General features: G+C 41.4%; 1 protein-coding gene across 3 annotated transcripts in view; it reads right to left on the bottom strand.

Moving 5' to 3' along the window:
• Positions 1 to 16,404, bottom strand: part of LOC132149314 (acid-sensing ion channel 2-like) — a 405,895-nt gene that overhangs the window by 12,173 nt on the left and 377,318 nt on the right. For all 3 annotated transcript variants that reach the window (XM_059558461.1, XM_059558459.1, XM_059558460.1), the window contains 2 exons: positions 9,269 to 9,419; positions 8,042 to 8,098 (listed from right to left, as the gene is read on the bottom strand). In XM_059558461.1, coding sequence (XP_059414444.1) covers positions 8,042 to 8,098; positions 9,269 to 9,419 — 208 coding nt within the window. The remainder of the gene's footprint in view (positions 1 to 8,041; positions 8,099 to 9,268; positions 9,420 to 16,404) is intronic.

Genomic DNA, 16,404 nt, shown 5'->3' with positions numbered 1-16,404 from the left:
CAACTTCATTCCCCCTCCAACTCATTACCCCCCCCACACTGGACATAGCAGACGTATGTACCGAATACAGGAAGCTATCAATCAAGAAGGTATCAGGATTGAGTTATTTTTCACTTTTAGTTTTCTATTGAACACTTGGATTAATCATTCATTTTGACAGCAATATAATGTTTATTGTAAATAGACAACCATACAAGAGTAATTGTTACTAAGCCTGCACCAGTGTTCTTGTCCATTGCCCTCGCAGATTCCTGCAGCTAAGCTTGGATGTACATTTACATTCCATTAAAGGTTATTGATGACATGCCTCTGAAGTTTGACTTTTTGCACCATTACAATACTTATAGGCAACTAGTCATCATATCTCTAGTCCTTTAATGTATTTGCATTGTACTAAAGTGCGTTCATTTTCAATGGGCATATATGTGGCTGAAACATGTAGCCTAGTGCATCCCACATTTTTCAACATTGAACATTTTAATATAACATTAGTCATTATGGCCTATGGCCTTTAGAAAAATGTTTTTTTGAGGAAGTGGGGTAGTGCACAATAGGCCCCTGTTGTGCGGCCTAAGCTTTTGTTCTTAATGGCATTTTTTTTCCTTACATTACTTTTACTTTTATACTTTAAGTAGTTTTTAAACCCGTACTTTTACACTTTTACTTGAGTAAAAACCTTGAGTTGATACTTCAACTTCTACAAAAGTCTTTTTAAACCCTAGTATCTATACTTCTACTTGAGTAATGAATGCCAATACTTTTGACACCACTGTTTAATTGGAGAATTAAGTCGGATTTAACCTCCTTGACACACACACACTCACGGGCAAATGAACAGAACACACACACACACACACACACACGCACACACACACACACACACACACACACACACACACACACACACACACACACACACACACACACACACAAGACTATTAAATCTGCTATAATCTTGTGCTAAATCCATCATTCTGTATGAACTTAAAAGCATTGTTCACATCTCATTTTCTCCAAGCATTGCCGCTAATAGCAGATCCATGTGCTCAAAACCACAAAAGTATTCCACACCTTCAATTTCCAATGTGGCTAGTGATTTCAACTACAAGCTTTATTATATTTGGCCTTTTTAATTTATAGAATAATAAAGTATAATACAGAGGGGTAAGATGTAAGTTGACCATCCCAACTTATTTTTTATTTTCTTTTGACCATACAGATGGTACAATCTCATCTCAACACTTTTGATGAAAGGCTATGCTATTTTTCATGTTGTCTATTTTTCATTTCATCTGAATATTACCATCTCTGAGAATTAGTCTGGTTAAATGATTCAATTGTGTGTTTCTGGAAAAAAGTGATCTATGATATTGTATTATGTTGAATATTAAAATTGTTTATTTTTATTGTGTGTGTGTGTGTGTGTGTGTGTGTGTGTGTGTGTGTGTGTGTGACTGTCTGTTAATGAAGGATTTGTGGGCAGAAATGTTTTTAGATTTGTGGAGTAAAATTATAGTTTTCATTACTAATTTGTTACTAATATTATTATTTTAAACGTAATAGTTATTTTACGGGGATTACTTTTCAGTATTTCAATGAATTAGATGCACATACTAGACATCTTTGCTTTTTAATTCAGTGAAATCACTTAACTTGCACCCAGTATTGATATTATGACATATCTTCAATTAAAATATGGTAAATATGCAAATATTAATTCATATTCTGTATATAGAATACATTTACCAGACAAATCTTTTTTTACTGGGATTCTGCTTTATTTTTCATCAGTCATCAGTTTTTTTGTGAAACATTGCATACTATTTCCTTATTGGATACTGTTTTGGAAGGCAGTATACAGTAGTGCACATTGTGCTGTAAGCAGTACTGTATATTATTATTACATTCTGAACATCTCTTGATTAACATTTTGCTTGATGATTGTTCTGTCTCTGAGTGTTTTCTATCATTGTCAATTCCACACTCATTTTGTTCTTTTTATCTTATTATTATCATTATTTATTTGTTTTTTACTTTAGCAATTTCCGTTTCGTACATCTAATAGCCTCGCATTTATTTTTAAATGTGTTCATCTGCATATTGTTCTGGTGAAACGTACTCGGTTACTAAACGTAACCTCGGTTCTCTCTAGAAGAGCGAACGAGTACTGCTTAGCTAAGACGCTACGGGAAAAGTCTCTTTTCCTGAAATACTGAAGCAAAAAATTATCCTTAATTTTGTATTTTTGTAAAGCGCATTTGCAGCAGTACACAGCCATAGGCGAGACGGCTCGTTCGCTCATTGGCTTGTTCTGCGGCAACTACATAGCCTATCGAGCGCAGGCTGATGCAACATCAGACCAATAAGGGCTTCGCGCCCTTCTTGCCACTTCCCGCCGAAACGGGTGTGGCCCAACCTATAAAAGGAGCTCGAAAAGGCTGACTCACCTGATTTATTTCATCGCCGAAGCGAACCAGAGTGAATCGTACGCAAGGCAGAGAACGCAGTAGTCATTCGCTCTTCTAGAGAGAACCAAGGTTGCGTTTAGTAACCGAGTACGTTCTCTTACGAGAGCTCTCTCGTACTGTGTCTTAGCTAAGACGCTACGGGAACCCAATGTAAAACGCCGTGCGCGCAGGGATCACACACCAATAAACCTGAAGCAACGCCCAGGATTTACAGTGCACAGTCACCTGAGGGACTCACAGAGAGTCCAGGACAGAAAAGGGAAAAAGCCCTCCGTCCTATATCTAGCAGCATCCGTAGATGCGGCAATATGACATCACACAGCCGAGGCAAGGCCTGACCAATGTGGCAATGCGGGTCTTACGCAATACTGCCCATATAACAGTCGGCAGCGCATAGCGCTCGTGAACTCAGAATTCCCCTCAGGGCCCTGATTCGACTATACCGACAACAGCCTTGCTTGCAAGGCGGGAACCTCCAGGTTATAGAACCTGATAAATGTAGACGGTGAGGCCCAACCTGCCGCCATACATATATCCTGCAAGGAGATCCCAGTAGACCACGCCCACGACGAGGCGACACCTCTTGTGGAGTGTGCTCTGACGCCCAACGGGCACTGAAGGCCCCTGGAAGCGTAAGCTAACGCTATGGCGTCAACTATCCATCTGGATAGAGTCTGTCTCGAAACAGCCATTCCCTTGGAACGTCCACCGAACGAGACAAACAGCTGCTCCGTCTGCCGAAAGGCAGCAGAGCGAGACACATAAGCTCTTAAAACCCTGACAGGGCAAAGAAGACTCGAGTCTCCATCCTCCCCTGACACCGGCAGGGCAGACAGGGCAATAACCTGAGCCCGAAACGGTGTGTTGAGGGATTTCGGCACATAACCGTGCCTAGGTTTGAGTATGACCCTTGAGTCATTGGGCCCAAACTCCAAGCACGACTGGCTCACTGAGAGCGCGTGCAAATCACCCACACGCTTCACAGAAGCAAGAGCCAACAAGAATATTGTCTTGAACGACAGATGCTGAAGGCTAACCGATTGGATAGGCTCAAAAGGGGGACCCTTCAAGGCCTCCAAAACCACCGCGAGGTCCCACATAGGGACTGACGGAGGTCTGGGAGGATTCAGCCCCCTAGCTCCTCTGAGGAACCGGATGACTAAATCATTCCTTCCTATTGACTGACCGGACGCCGTTTCAGAAAACGCCGCGATGGCCGCCACATAAACTTTGAGCGTGGATGGGGCTCTGCCCTTATCCAACAGCTCCTGTAGGAAGGAGAGGACCTCCGTCACCTCACAACTAAGGGGTGAATAACCTCGAGCTGTGCACCAGCTGGAGAACACTGACCACTTCGAGGCATACAGACGTCGTGTCGACGGAGCTCTAGCCTGAGTGATGGTATTTAGCACTCCCACTGCGAGATCAGCGGGTAACCCTTGAGCGCCCACACATGGAGGGACCACAACTCCGGTTGAGGGTGCCAAACCGAGCCCCTGGCCTGCGAGAGGAGGTCCCTCCTCAACGGTACCGGCCACGGGGCGACATCTGCTAACTGCATCAAATCTGGGAACCATGGTTGGTTCTTCCAAAGAGGTGCTACAAGCAGTATTGAAATCTCGTTTCTCTCACCCGTTCTATCACCTGCGGAAGGAGGGAGTCGGGAGGGAACGCATAAAGCGGGCAGCACGGCAATCTCCGTGACAGCGCGCTTTCGTTCTTGGAAAAGAACGCGGGGCAGTGAGCGTTTTCGTGGGACGTGAAGAGGTCCACCTCCGCCATGCCAAATCTCTCCCACAACAGCCGGACTGTTTGCGGGTGTAGAGACCATTCGCCCGTAGGAACATTGCCTCTGGACAGCCTGTCTGGACCCAGACTCTGCAGTCCAGGCACATGCACTGCTCTCAGCGAGCGCACATTGCGCTGAGCCCAAACCAGGAGGCGTTCCGTCAGCCTGCACAGGTTTCGGGACCCGAGACCGCCCTGGCGGTTTATGTAGGACACCACGGACATGTTGTGACGTTACATTCAGCCAAGTATGGTGACCCATACTCAGAATTTGTGCTCTGCATTTAACCCATCCGAAGTGCACACACACTGGGCAGGGTTTGGATGACAACGCCGCCTTAGTCCGCCGTCCAGCAGAGGGCGGGCAAAGGTGCGCTGCTATAGCCTGTTCCACCGGCGGAAGTGACAGGTAGCCTCTGTTCTTAGCACCATCCAGTGTGGAGAATGCTGGCGACACAGATGAGCGAATTCTCACCGAGAATGGAGCGTCCCAAGCTTTCGCCACTTCTTCGTGAAGCTCAGGAAGAAAAGGGGCGTGCTTTGAGCTTGAGGAAGAGCGCTCATCCGGAAGATAGCTACCATCCAGCCGGGAACGTGAAGGGAGCGCTGGTGCAGACCACTCGAGGCCGAGGCTCGCCGCGGCCAGCGAGAGTACACGCATCAGCTCCTTATCGATATCCCCCCGTCTGCTGGGCCTCTGAGCAGCGGGCGTGAGATCCACGGAGCTCGCCCAACCCTCACTGCCCGAAGCAAGCAGAGAGCACGTGTCTTCTTCCTCCGACGCGGGCCTGAGATCCACTTCCTCCGATGACGCGTCGGCAAACAGCGGACGCTGAGCATCGGGAAGCGATGCAGGGGAGGCCGGCGAAGCGGAGGGAACCGGCGAGCTCGGCCGAGCTGGAGGCGGTTCTGGTAGGCGCTGCGAGCGGCGCTTCTTACGGCGCTGTGGCGCAGCGGATGATGCAGGCTTCGAGAAGGATGCCAGGCGAGTCCTCAGAGTCACCATGGCATTAACTCGCAATGAGGGCATCCGCCGTCAGCGAGCGCGAGCGCTGCATGGTCCTCACCCAGACAGGAGACGCAGATGACGTGACGATCTCCTTCGCTGAGCGGGGCTCTGCACGAGCCGCACGAGGGCATCTTTAAAAAGACGCAGCTCTTTTGTGAATGTGCGTTGCAGGGCGAACACACACACAGGATATAACAGATCAAGGATGTAAAGGATATCGGCGCCGGATAGCGCAGCAGGAACGGCAGTGGAAGGCGGCGATGCCAGCAGCTTCAGGATGGCTCGTCCTGCTGATATGCTCTTCCAGACGGCGCTTGCTTCCTCATGATCCACAATGCATGAGCTTCGCTGAAGAGATGAAAAATCAGGTGAGTCAGCCTTTTCGAGCTCCTTTTATAGGTTGGGCCACACCCGTTTCAGCGGGAAGTGGCAAGAAGGGCGCGAAGCGCCCTTATTGGTCTGATGTTGCATCAGCCCGCGCTCGATAGGCTGTGCAGTTGCCGCAGAACAAGCCAATGAGCGAACGAGCCGTCTCGCCTATGGCTGTGTACTGCTGCAAATGCGCTTTACAAAAATACAAAATTAAGGATAATTTTTTGCTTCAGTATTTCGTGAAAAGAGACTTTTCCCGTAGCGTCTTAGCTAAGACGCAGTACGAGAGAGCTCTCGTAAGAGAACCAAAAATACATATTTCCTTTGTCCTCAGGGTGCTGTGAACAGAAAGTTGGAGTTGGTGATAATTTCCTCTCCACTTTGTCAAAGACAAGAACCAGCTGTCAAGGATTTTGAAGCCAGCAGTGAGAGTTTTGGACAAGGTGTTCAGCCCATTGTGCTGTGCCGTTGTGCCTTTACTTGTCAACTGAGGTCAGAGAATGAAACTTTTCCAGTGGTTTGGAAGTCTATCCCTCTTCATACTCTATTGGCTTTATCTTGAATGATTGTGCACAGAGAATTCTAATAAAAAGGTTAAACATTTTTGTAATTACACATATAAATAACCTAAGGAAGTCTTTGGAAACAGATTGTGTGCTGAGCACCTGAGATGTTTGAAAATGTACAGTCCTAGCTGTGCTCTAATTTGAATTTCCTCATTAGCAAAAGATAATTAGTGAACATAGAGCCAACTTGCTTATTATGTGTGGGACAGACCGCTGGTATATACTGTCAGGTGGTACATAGAGAGGGAGTTAATGAGAGCCAGATGCATTATGTTGGTAGGGATGGTGCACAAAACAGCTCAAGTCTTTATTTTCCCTGAAAATATTTCCAAAATAATGACTTAATTCATGCCATATCACAAAGGTTCAATAAATGAGTCTCAGTGTCAAGAGGAATCAAGATTTGCAAAGAAAAATGCAAATATTTTGTAAGAGAACTGAGGCATACTTTCAAAGTTTTTTCCATGAAGAGTTAATACAGTCTAATTGGGTGAAGCTTGTGAAGATTATATATAATGCTTTCTGGTGTCTAATACCTACTGCTTCCAACTGCTGTAAAAGAGAGACACAAGCACACAAACAAACAAACAGATTTGTTCAATAACATTCATTTTACTTTTTGTTCTGCCGTTTACCCTTTTACTCTTTTTAAGGATGTTGCCTAAGAACAAAACACTGCTACAGAGGAGGAAGAGAATAAAAGTGTGACAGTATATGCTGTTTTCATGAGTTTTGTCCATGTAATTGTATTATTTGGAGGGTCAGTGCAGTAAGAGTCATGAAGGTCTGCTGAATAGAAACTTGTGCATATCCGGAGTCAAACCGTGAAAGTGAGAAACAAAACAAATCCTGCTTGAATAGAGTTTTGTTGATCACAACAGAATCACTCTTGTTTGGTTGTGTCGTGCCATGTCAAGTATGTACTTTTTCAAAAGTACTTATTCAAAAATTGAGACTATGCAGTTTTGGATGCAGCCTATTTAGCAGAATCTGACATTGAAAAGTACAGTTGTTCTCAATCCTGGCCCAGAAGTACCCCAGCACTGATCATTTCTGTCTCCTTTATGCATCACATCTGATTGATATCATAAGTTTATTACTCCATCAAGGAAGTCAAATCACGTAGCATTTATTTATATGAAAAATTCATCAATTATGAAATGAATTTGATTCAGCTAAAAAGCAGCTCCACAGATGCCAATAGTGTCATTATCAAGCTCAGTTCAGTTTAAGTTTTTCTCTCATCTGATAAAATGTTATACTATTATATCAAATATGAATTGTCTTTTATACCCACAGGGAAACATACAAAATGTGCAGTACTTGAGTTCTACAGGACCAAAACTGAGATCCCCTAGACTACAGAGATGGATACTATTGAACTTTGCTTTATTATAATTTTTTTTTCAGAACTTATACTTGCTAAATGGAGCCAGAATGTGTAAGCTGTTACAAACACCTCCCCCCCCCAACTGGAGCATTTACAAACAAAATGGAATACAAACTGTGCAATGTATTAAAGTAAATAAAGTGAAATTCTGAATTGTTCCGACTAAGTTTAACGTGTATATGTATATGTGTAGAGAGAGTATGTGTACTGGTATTCCCTACATTATAGGGACCAAATGTCCCCCTAAGGATTGTGATATAAGTAATCTTTTTTAACCTTTTTGGTTCCCGTGTTAAATCTAAAAGTGCAAAGGGGTTTCTTTGAGGGAGAGGATTAGGGGTAGGGTACAGTATTGTTTGCACAGTATAAAAACCACTACATCTATGGAATGCGCCCATCAAACACGTTAACCAGTGTGTATGTGTGTGTACATGAAAAATACACTCACCCAGCGCAGGTTCAGCACAATCCTTATACTGTTCAGGAGTGCAGTACGGAGAATCACCTAGAAATGAAAGGAAAACAAAGAAACAGACAGACATTAAGTGCTAAAGAAAAGTTCTTCTTTATTCAGCCTTCTTAAATTAATAATGAAACACTGGGGACATGTTCTGAGAAGGAGAAAAACAGACCCAACCTTCACCCAGTCAATCTCAGCAGCATGACAAGAAAATAAACAGTTGGGAGTGCATGTGTGTGCATATGGAATAGAGTTTTGTGCACATATACTCTTGCTCTTGGCCAAAATGTATCAGATGTATCCTGAATGTACACCACAGGGCAATCACAATCCGTTAATGAATCTATAATTACAGTATTAGAGCAGGGTGCCTGTGTGAATGGAGGACTAATCATCTATGAGATAATTGTATGATAATTGTCCTGTCTTGAGTGCCAGTTGAAGTAGCAGGAGGTTGAGGTTGGCGCCTATGGGTTAGAATTAATATGAAATTACAAAAAAATAAGTTTTATCAGACAGGAGAAAATAGAGACCGTATAGTGTCATTAAAAGAGACCAGTTTAAAATATAAAAATAGCTGCAGAACTAACTTTAAAGATCAGCTATCATGGGAGAGCATACATTGGTATTAAGAATGGGACATAAAGGGCATTAAGTCGCAATGAAAAGTTTAAGAAATCATATTATGAAATCATGGAAATATATTGCGTCTTTTAAAAGACCATTTAGCAACAGTTAGAAATGACTTTATATCAATAGGCCCACTTTTTTATTAGTGAAAAGAAATTAAAATGGAGAGATCTTACAAGCCCTTGCTGTCAGTTTGTGGGCTTGTTACAAACCACCTTTGACCCACAGAAAACTGAATTAAATTCTATACTCTGACCTCTTCTAAACAAGTTCAGTTAGGTTTTGCTTTGGCTGCCAAATGCAAACCACTAATGCACAAGGAATCAAGTTATCACTACACACAGCCCAATGCTGACTTGCTTTCCACCAGAATATGAGACTTACATATACGTTTACGTAGATTGTTATCCTTATTATTACAGTATTACAACATTACATGCACACTTTTTTTTGATACTTAGACAATATTTTGTGTAAAATGACAATAATTTCTGAAACTGAAAACTGAAATTGAAATGTACTGTAGAAGTAAGAGACGATGAGTATAAGGTAAAATTATTCATGCACTGCTAGGTTTGGATGTACCAGGCATGTAGACCATTCTGCAGTTGCAGTTTTCGATGATGTAGCGTGTCTCACACTCAATGCGACAGGCAGACACGCTGTACACCTGAAAGAGGCCTGAATCCAGGGCTCTGGTCACACACTCACCCCATGGAGGAGGAAGGTATGTCAGCTAAAGGAGAAGAAAACATTTTAATGCAATTAGTCAGACTGATTACCATATGTATAACATTCACATGTAACATTTGTAATAGTTATTTTGTACTAACTTTTTTTTTTTTTTAAGTACACTACAGTTATTTGGGGAGGTGGGGGGGGGTACAGTACTTTTGACAACAGCAGTGGTCAATGCAAATCTCCACCAATTAGTTTTATACTCTGATCGTATACACACAGAGCATTCACATCAATTGCTTATAAGCTCTGATTGTCAAAGCTGCTTACTGTGAGGGAGCAAAGGAGAGAGGAGACGAAGGAGTTTCAGGATAACAAACTTTAATAAACATCCAAGGTTTACACAGGGTAGACAGAAGACACACGTAGCACCATCGAGAGATGAACAATACCAGACAAGGAAACATAGGGCAAACAACACTTTAAAAGCAGGACCAAACGAGGGTAATTGACAAGACACGCCTGAATCAAATGATTAATCAACAAGAGGGAGAAACTGGGTCACGGAGAGCACATGGGAGAAAACACAACAAAACAGGTCCATATTCTTGCCATATCGCTCCCTCCCGGAAAGGGACAGGAGGGACTAGGCCCAGCCAGAGGAGTGGCTCCCGATGCGATAGATGGTCGATGACAGACCAAGGCGGTTTCGGAGGGACAAGGGAGCCCGGTGGAGCCAGTGGATTTGTGGGCCACGGCAGAAAGGAGGGAGCCATGGTGGAGCCGCTAGGTCAATGGGCTAAGGCGGAGTCTGGGACTCTGAAGGCAGAAGCAAGGGATTAACCAGCTACGCCGAAGATGGAGACTGGCATACCCACAGGGTGAGGGTGAGCAGAGGGGGAGCCAGACGACAGTGGTGGAGGAGGCAGGAGCTGGAGGGTGGTTGGGTATTTCTGAGCCTCCAGGCTCTCAGGGCTGGTGTGTGCTACCCAGACACACCAAATTGTTACTCTCAGCACTAGGAGTGTGTCAGACAGGGGAAAGACAGTGTTGGCAGACAGTTCATCTGCCTTCTAGTCTATTAGGTCTCCTTCTAATTCCAGCAGTCCCAGATACACTATAAGATCACCTTCAGCCATTGTGCAGTGGTAAGAGCTCCTCTCCACGCTCTCGCTGTCCATGGCTTTTTCCCTCATGGCGGGCATTGTAGCTGGTTCTTACACCTGGTCTGATGTCACTAGCAGCTCCAGCTCCGAGGCGATCCTCAGCTCTGTCACTCCATGTATCGATGGCTTGTCGGTGGTGGTGGGCTTGGGCTCTCCGTCATTGGTGAGCTCGGGCTTGTGCTCCACACAGCGGGGTAATGAAGGGCTGGGCTCTGGGTCTGGCTGTGCTCTGGATCAGGGCCAGACGCTCTCCAGACACCAGATGATCGCTTCCCTCCAGCTCAGTCTAGTGGTGTCTGGGAGGTCAATGGGGCGGTGGTAATTAGACCCGATCCAAAACAGTGAGTTTAACACAGCGTCATTGAACACCGTTAAAATGGCAAGCTGGCTAAACTCAACCGTATACTCCAAGAGGGGCAGGTCCTTATGGGCTAGGGACGTGAACAAAGCAGTTGAGGTGATCCATGGGGAAAAACGCGAGAAACAAAAAAAACACTTTACAAAATTGGAAATCAAAACAGAGGGAAAACACGCAGTAAAATTTTTTGTGGTCCGGTATTCTGTCATGGTTGCTTACTGTGAGGAAGCGAAGGAGTGCAGAGAAGAAGGAGATTCAGGAAAACACAATAAACATACAAGGGTTACACAGGGTAGGCAGAAGACACATGTAATACCATCAAGAGACAAATAATATAGAGATCTGCAAGCCCGTCGGGTCCCTACAGATCAGGCTCGGGTTGGGCCCAGACTCGGGCTCATTTAGCTTCTCTCCTTTTATTGTGCCCATATACGTGCTGAGCACACATAGGTATGAAATACTGTTATAATGATTATAGGCTATTATAAACATTATACATCGCCAACGCAATACGCAACACATATACACACGCATTAGCATACAGGTGACAGTTTACCATGCAGAGCATCAGTGAGAAGTTGGAGCATGGGGAGTAATTAAAAGTTCCCAATGCTTTGGGAAAAGCTGCGTTTTGAAAGAGTTTTGAATTGATGACCACAACAAACAATGAGCCAATTGGTCATGTGCAGTGCTCGCCATCTCCTTATTAGATGCGCCTTTAAGAAATGCATCTATACAGATTATGATTATTATAATAGAGGTTTTAATTTTGATAGGTTTTATTTTGTTAAATACTAATTTAAAGCTTTCTATAGATATATGTATCATGTATTCGCTGAATTTCGGTTCATTTTTGTGAAGCGCTCCTATTCAAGACCAGACAGAAGAAAGCGCATCATGTTTGTTTTATTTATTTTATAAAAGCACAATGTTTTTGTTGATATTCTGAGTGAACAAAAATAAAATTAGACCCTTAACAGTTACGAATGATGAATTACTCTTACCTTAAGAGCAAAAATGACGGCGTATCCACAGAAAACATGCAAGTGATTACTGGCGCCTCCATATCCTGAAAAGCATGCAGCTTCCACTCTCAACTATTGTTTAGGCAGGTCGTGATGATTTGAGAAGGCTAAATTGATCAAACATATATGATAAGCTTAATGTCTGCCGCTGGCAGCTTGGTCATTACTTTAAAAAACAAAAACTTACATTTAACGAACAAAAAATGTTCCAAACGTTTTTGGAATTAACTTAATTAAAAAAGAAACAAAATATAATCACTTTGCTATTACATACAAAACTGAACTATTTTTAATAGCTGAAACAGTAGTATAAGCTGTTTTGGGAGAAGGGGGGAAAAAGGCAGGCTCTGGCCGGTAATTCTGATAAGCTGTCGGACACGGACCAGGATCGGGCCTGAGTGTCTTGGGCCTAAGCGTCTCGGGCCAGGGCTGGGCTCGGTCCTAAATTTGAGGCCCGTCCTGGGCTCTAGAACAATACCAGACAAGGAAACTTAGGGCAACATTTAAAAAAAAAAACAGGAATTTGAACTTTGAACTTTTCTGCTTTCTGAACAATTGTTTACAGAACTTGCTACATAATTAATTTTAATGCATTTCCTCTATTATTGCTGTATATCACAAAACTGCAAGCAAAAACAAAATAAAAGCTTTTAATATTAATCAAAGCTTTTAATATTAATATTTAAAAACATCAACAAAAGTTGAAAATCAAGATAAAAAACACTGATAACACTTTACAATGAAGTTCTATTTGTTACCATTAGATAGTTATTATTAAGTAGCAAACAAAGATACTTCTAAAGCATTGCTAATTTCAGTAAAATTCCTCATTTACTAATACAGTACATTATTAAAAATAAAAAAAATATCTGTTAATATTAGTTAATGGACCTGGACTAACATGATTTCACAATGAACAATTATATTTTTATTAACTAACATTAACAAATATTAATAAATAACTTAATATAAAATAACTTTTATTTAATGCATTAACTTTTGTTAACTACTGGGAACTTGTACCAAAGAAATGATTTCATTTAAAACTATATAAGCTACAGAAATAAATAGTAAATACAGGATTTTGGGAAGATTCAAAGATACCATCTGTGGTCTGTTTCTTTTCATTTGACATCAAATCGATCAGGCAGTCTCTTCCTGTCTAAGTAGGAGGTTCTTAACAAGACTAACTTCCTATTACTATACAATTTTGCTTGCTGAATAAATGAATAATAAATACTGTATTCTATCCTCTGGATATTTCAATAAAGGCATCTGTAGCCAAAATTGGTGCAAAGCTTAATCCATGCAAGTCCAAAACCACTGTGATATAAGCTAGGAAAACATTAAAGTACAAAAAAAATAAAAATTAAAAATAAATAAATAAATAATAATAATAATTTCCTCAAATACTCTGTGTGCACCATTACTCATGTTCAATTTGGCACACAAAGCGCATAGCATCTCTGCCTTCTGTTCTGTGCAAGAGTGATGAACAATTGTATTAATTTATTATAAAATAATAATTAAAAGGTTGCTTTACAGAGGTCTTTGTTTAAGGAATTTACACAGACACAACAAGCATATTTTGTCAGATGCAGCAACAGGCATCCTGTTGGCATGTACAAACAACTTTTAGTACGATCACACTCCGCAGTCCTCCATGAGCAAACACAATGAACAGGTTCTCGTATCAGTGAACATGGCAGCAGATGAATGGGGAAGGTGGCAGGGCGGGAAGGGCACAAATGTCAAGGGAAAGAGAAAAATGGAGCAGGATTAAGGATTTAAGAGGGAATGACAAAAGAGATTGTAAACAAAAAGAGGAAGAGACATGGCACAGGGAATGACATGTGGAGAGGAGGAGGAGGAGTCCATCTGCCCCAAAACAAAAGGTTGCCACACATCCACACTTCTCCAAGCAAACATTACTCAAGCTTCCATGCAGGTCAGTTTCATTTAGTCTCAACCGGAGACATCATGGGTAATGCGGTCTTAAGATCAAAAGAGCCAAATGTGAATAATGAGCTGACTTGGAGGGGATAAGGAGGGACATAATCTCTTTCCAACAGCGTCAGGAAACCACTGAGCATCAGGTACAGATTGAAGAACTGATTTCACGTGGCTGCTGATGGGGAAAATAGATATCTGACAGGCAAATGAAATTTGTCATTGGTGATAAAAATCAAAGCTATTTGGCATGGAAAGACTTTAAAAGGCCTCTGCTCTGGGAAACAAAAATAAACCCAGCATCCAGATCTGATGCTGAGTATCAGAGGGGAAACACTGACAAAAGCCTGCTGCAACAAACAATATCTTTAAACCACACTCAATGTCAGGTTCTTTAGTAAACAGCCTTATAATAACCTCATTTGCATTTCTCCAGTGTTCCTTCAGAGGTATTGTAGCCTATATAGTTGCTTTGAACTGTATGAAAAAGAAGCCTAAGTCTTTCTGAAAGTATATAAAATCATAATTTGTGTATTAGCTACTAGGTGAGCATGACATCCTTGTTGATCCAGGGACATCATTCTAATCAACCAGTCCGAATTGAGAGATAACTTTTCAGGAAATGTCAGTTTAAGGCTTACAATCAGGAATATGTGCATCTCCACCCTTGTTAAACAGCTATCATTTCCTTCTGATTTCAGGAATAAATTATGAGTAAGGTTAGGTTTTGGGGTAGGGATTGGGTTAAGTCTGTATTTTTGGACAGTAATGTTGATCCATGTCTTACTTGGAAAAATGATGGCGACCATAAATTTAACAATGTTCGTACATCGGGAAGAAGGAGACGGGAACCGACAAACATTTAAAAATGTAAAGCCGGTTCTGTAATCAGCGGTAAATCTCCATCACCTGCGCGCTTTCACATGGAGCAGAATTAACTACACAGAGCCACAACATGCGCAAAATATGGCCGTGGCTCTGTGTAGTTAATTCTGCTCCATGTGAAAGCGCGCAGGTGATGGAGATTTACCGCTGATCACAGAACAGACTTCTGAATTCAGTTCTGTAATATGGATATAACCATATGGTAATAGCATTACTTTTTTAATGAATTAATTTTTATAGATTTTTTTTTTATTAAGCACACTATTATTTGTCAGTTTTTACAATAAATGCTTACTATTAACATTACAAATCAGTACAAGGTTGTATGAGCTATAATTTATTCAATCAGTCAATTGAGTTGTAGAAAATGCTGATGTTCCATTTACATAAATTATTCATTAATGATTAAGACAGTGAGAATGTAAATCAGGGTTCTGCTCTTCAACTGATCTTCCCTTCCTGCATCAGTGTGTGTGTGTGTGTGTGTGTGCCGGCAGCTCATAACTGCTCTATCTGTGATCTAACTAACTCTGAGGGTAGATACTTTATGTACCACCTTCTGTCACTAAGTAGCTCTACTGAACCCACAAGCTTAATGATTCCAGTGTGTCCCATATACATTTCTGAAAAAAGTTAAACTGCTATTCAAAGTTTTGGAGTCAAGTATTTTATTTAATTTAATTTAATTTTTTATGAAATGAATACTTTTATTCAGCAAGGTTCCATTAATTTTTTTCAAAAGTGAAAGTAAACGCTTTTACGTGTCAAAAAAAAAAAACAATAATTTTTTTTTTAATTCTTTAAATAATTTTGAAAAAAGTATCAAAGTCTCATAATAATTATAATAAGAAGAATAACAAGGAGCATAGAATGATTTCTGAAGGATCATGTCACACTGGAGACTGGAGTGATGGCTACAAGAAAATTGTAATAATATTTTACAATTTTATTGTTTTGTTTTTTACTATATTTTAATAAATAAACACAGCATTGTTGAACATAACTTTAAAAAAAAAAAAATTGGTCTAAAATACAGTGTTACTGACAACTGGGACAGAGAGTTAAGGGCTCTAGTTCGAAATTTAAACTGTTTCACAAAGTAAAGAAAAAAAAATATTTCAAAATAATAAACAACAAAATTTTTTTACAGTACAAGTTCTCACGTGTTGTATGGAAAAGCTAAAGTTTCCACTTACTCTGTTGATCCTGATTTTGTGAAGATACATGAATATGAAGGATGGTAGTCCAGTTAAATACTGCAAAAACCATTTCACATCCATGACAATACAAATATTTTTGATTAAATCATAACAACAAACCATTCCAAAACCAAATACAAAACTCGATTCATACAATTGTTACAATTCATACAATTGCCTCAGCCTTATGGGTGTTGCCTGTGTGTGTATTTTGTGTGTTTGTTTCATCTTCTAATTGGGGCTTCTTTCTGAGTGTAGGCTCCGCCCTTGCGCACCTGTGGCCCATTGCTCTGATAGCTCGTGCTGAGCATATAAGTGGAGTGTGAAGGAGGGTGAGGCACGCGACGGTGAACTCTGTGCGCGTCATGATGCCTAGCTGCTGGTCAACTCAAGCTGTGTTCTTTGTATTTGGTGCTACTATTTTGTTTCATTTTGTTAGTGTTTGTTTTGTCTGTGTTGA

This window comes from Carassius carassius, chromosome 9 (genome assembly GCF_963082965.1).
Source record: "Carassius carassius chromosome 9, fCarCar2.1, whole genome shotgun sequence".
NCBI lineage: Eukaryota > Metazoa > Chordata > Actinopteri > Cypriniformes > Cyprinidae > Carassius > Carassius carassius.
The sequence above is the reverse complement of the archived record's forward strand: the minus strand, read 5'-3'. Positions and strand labels throughout refer to the sequence as shown.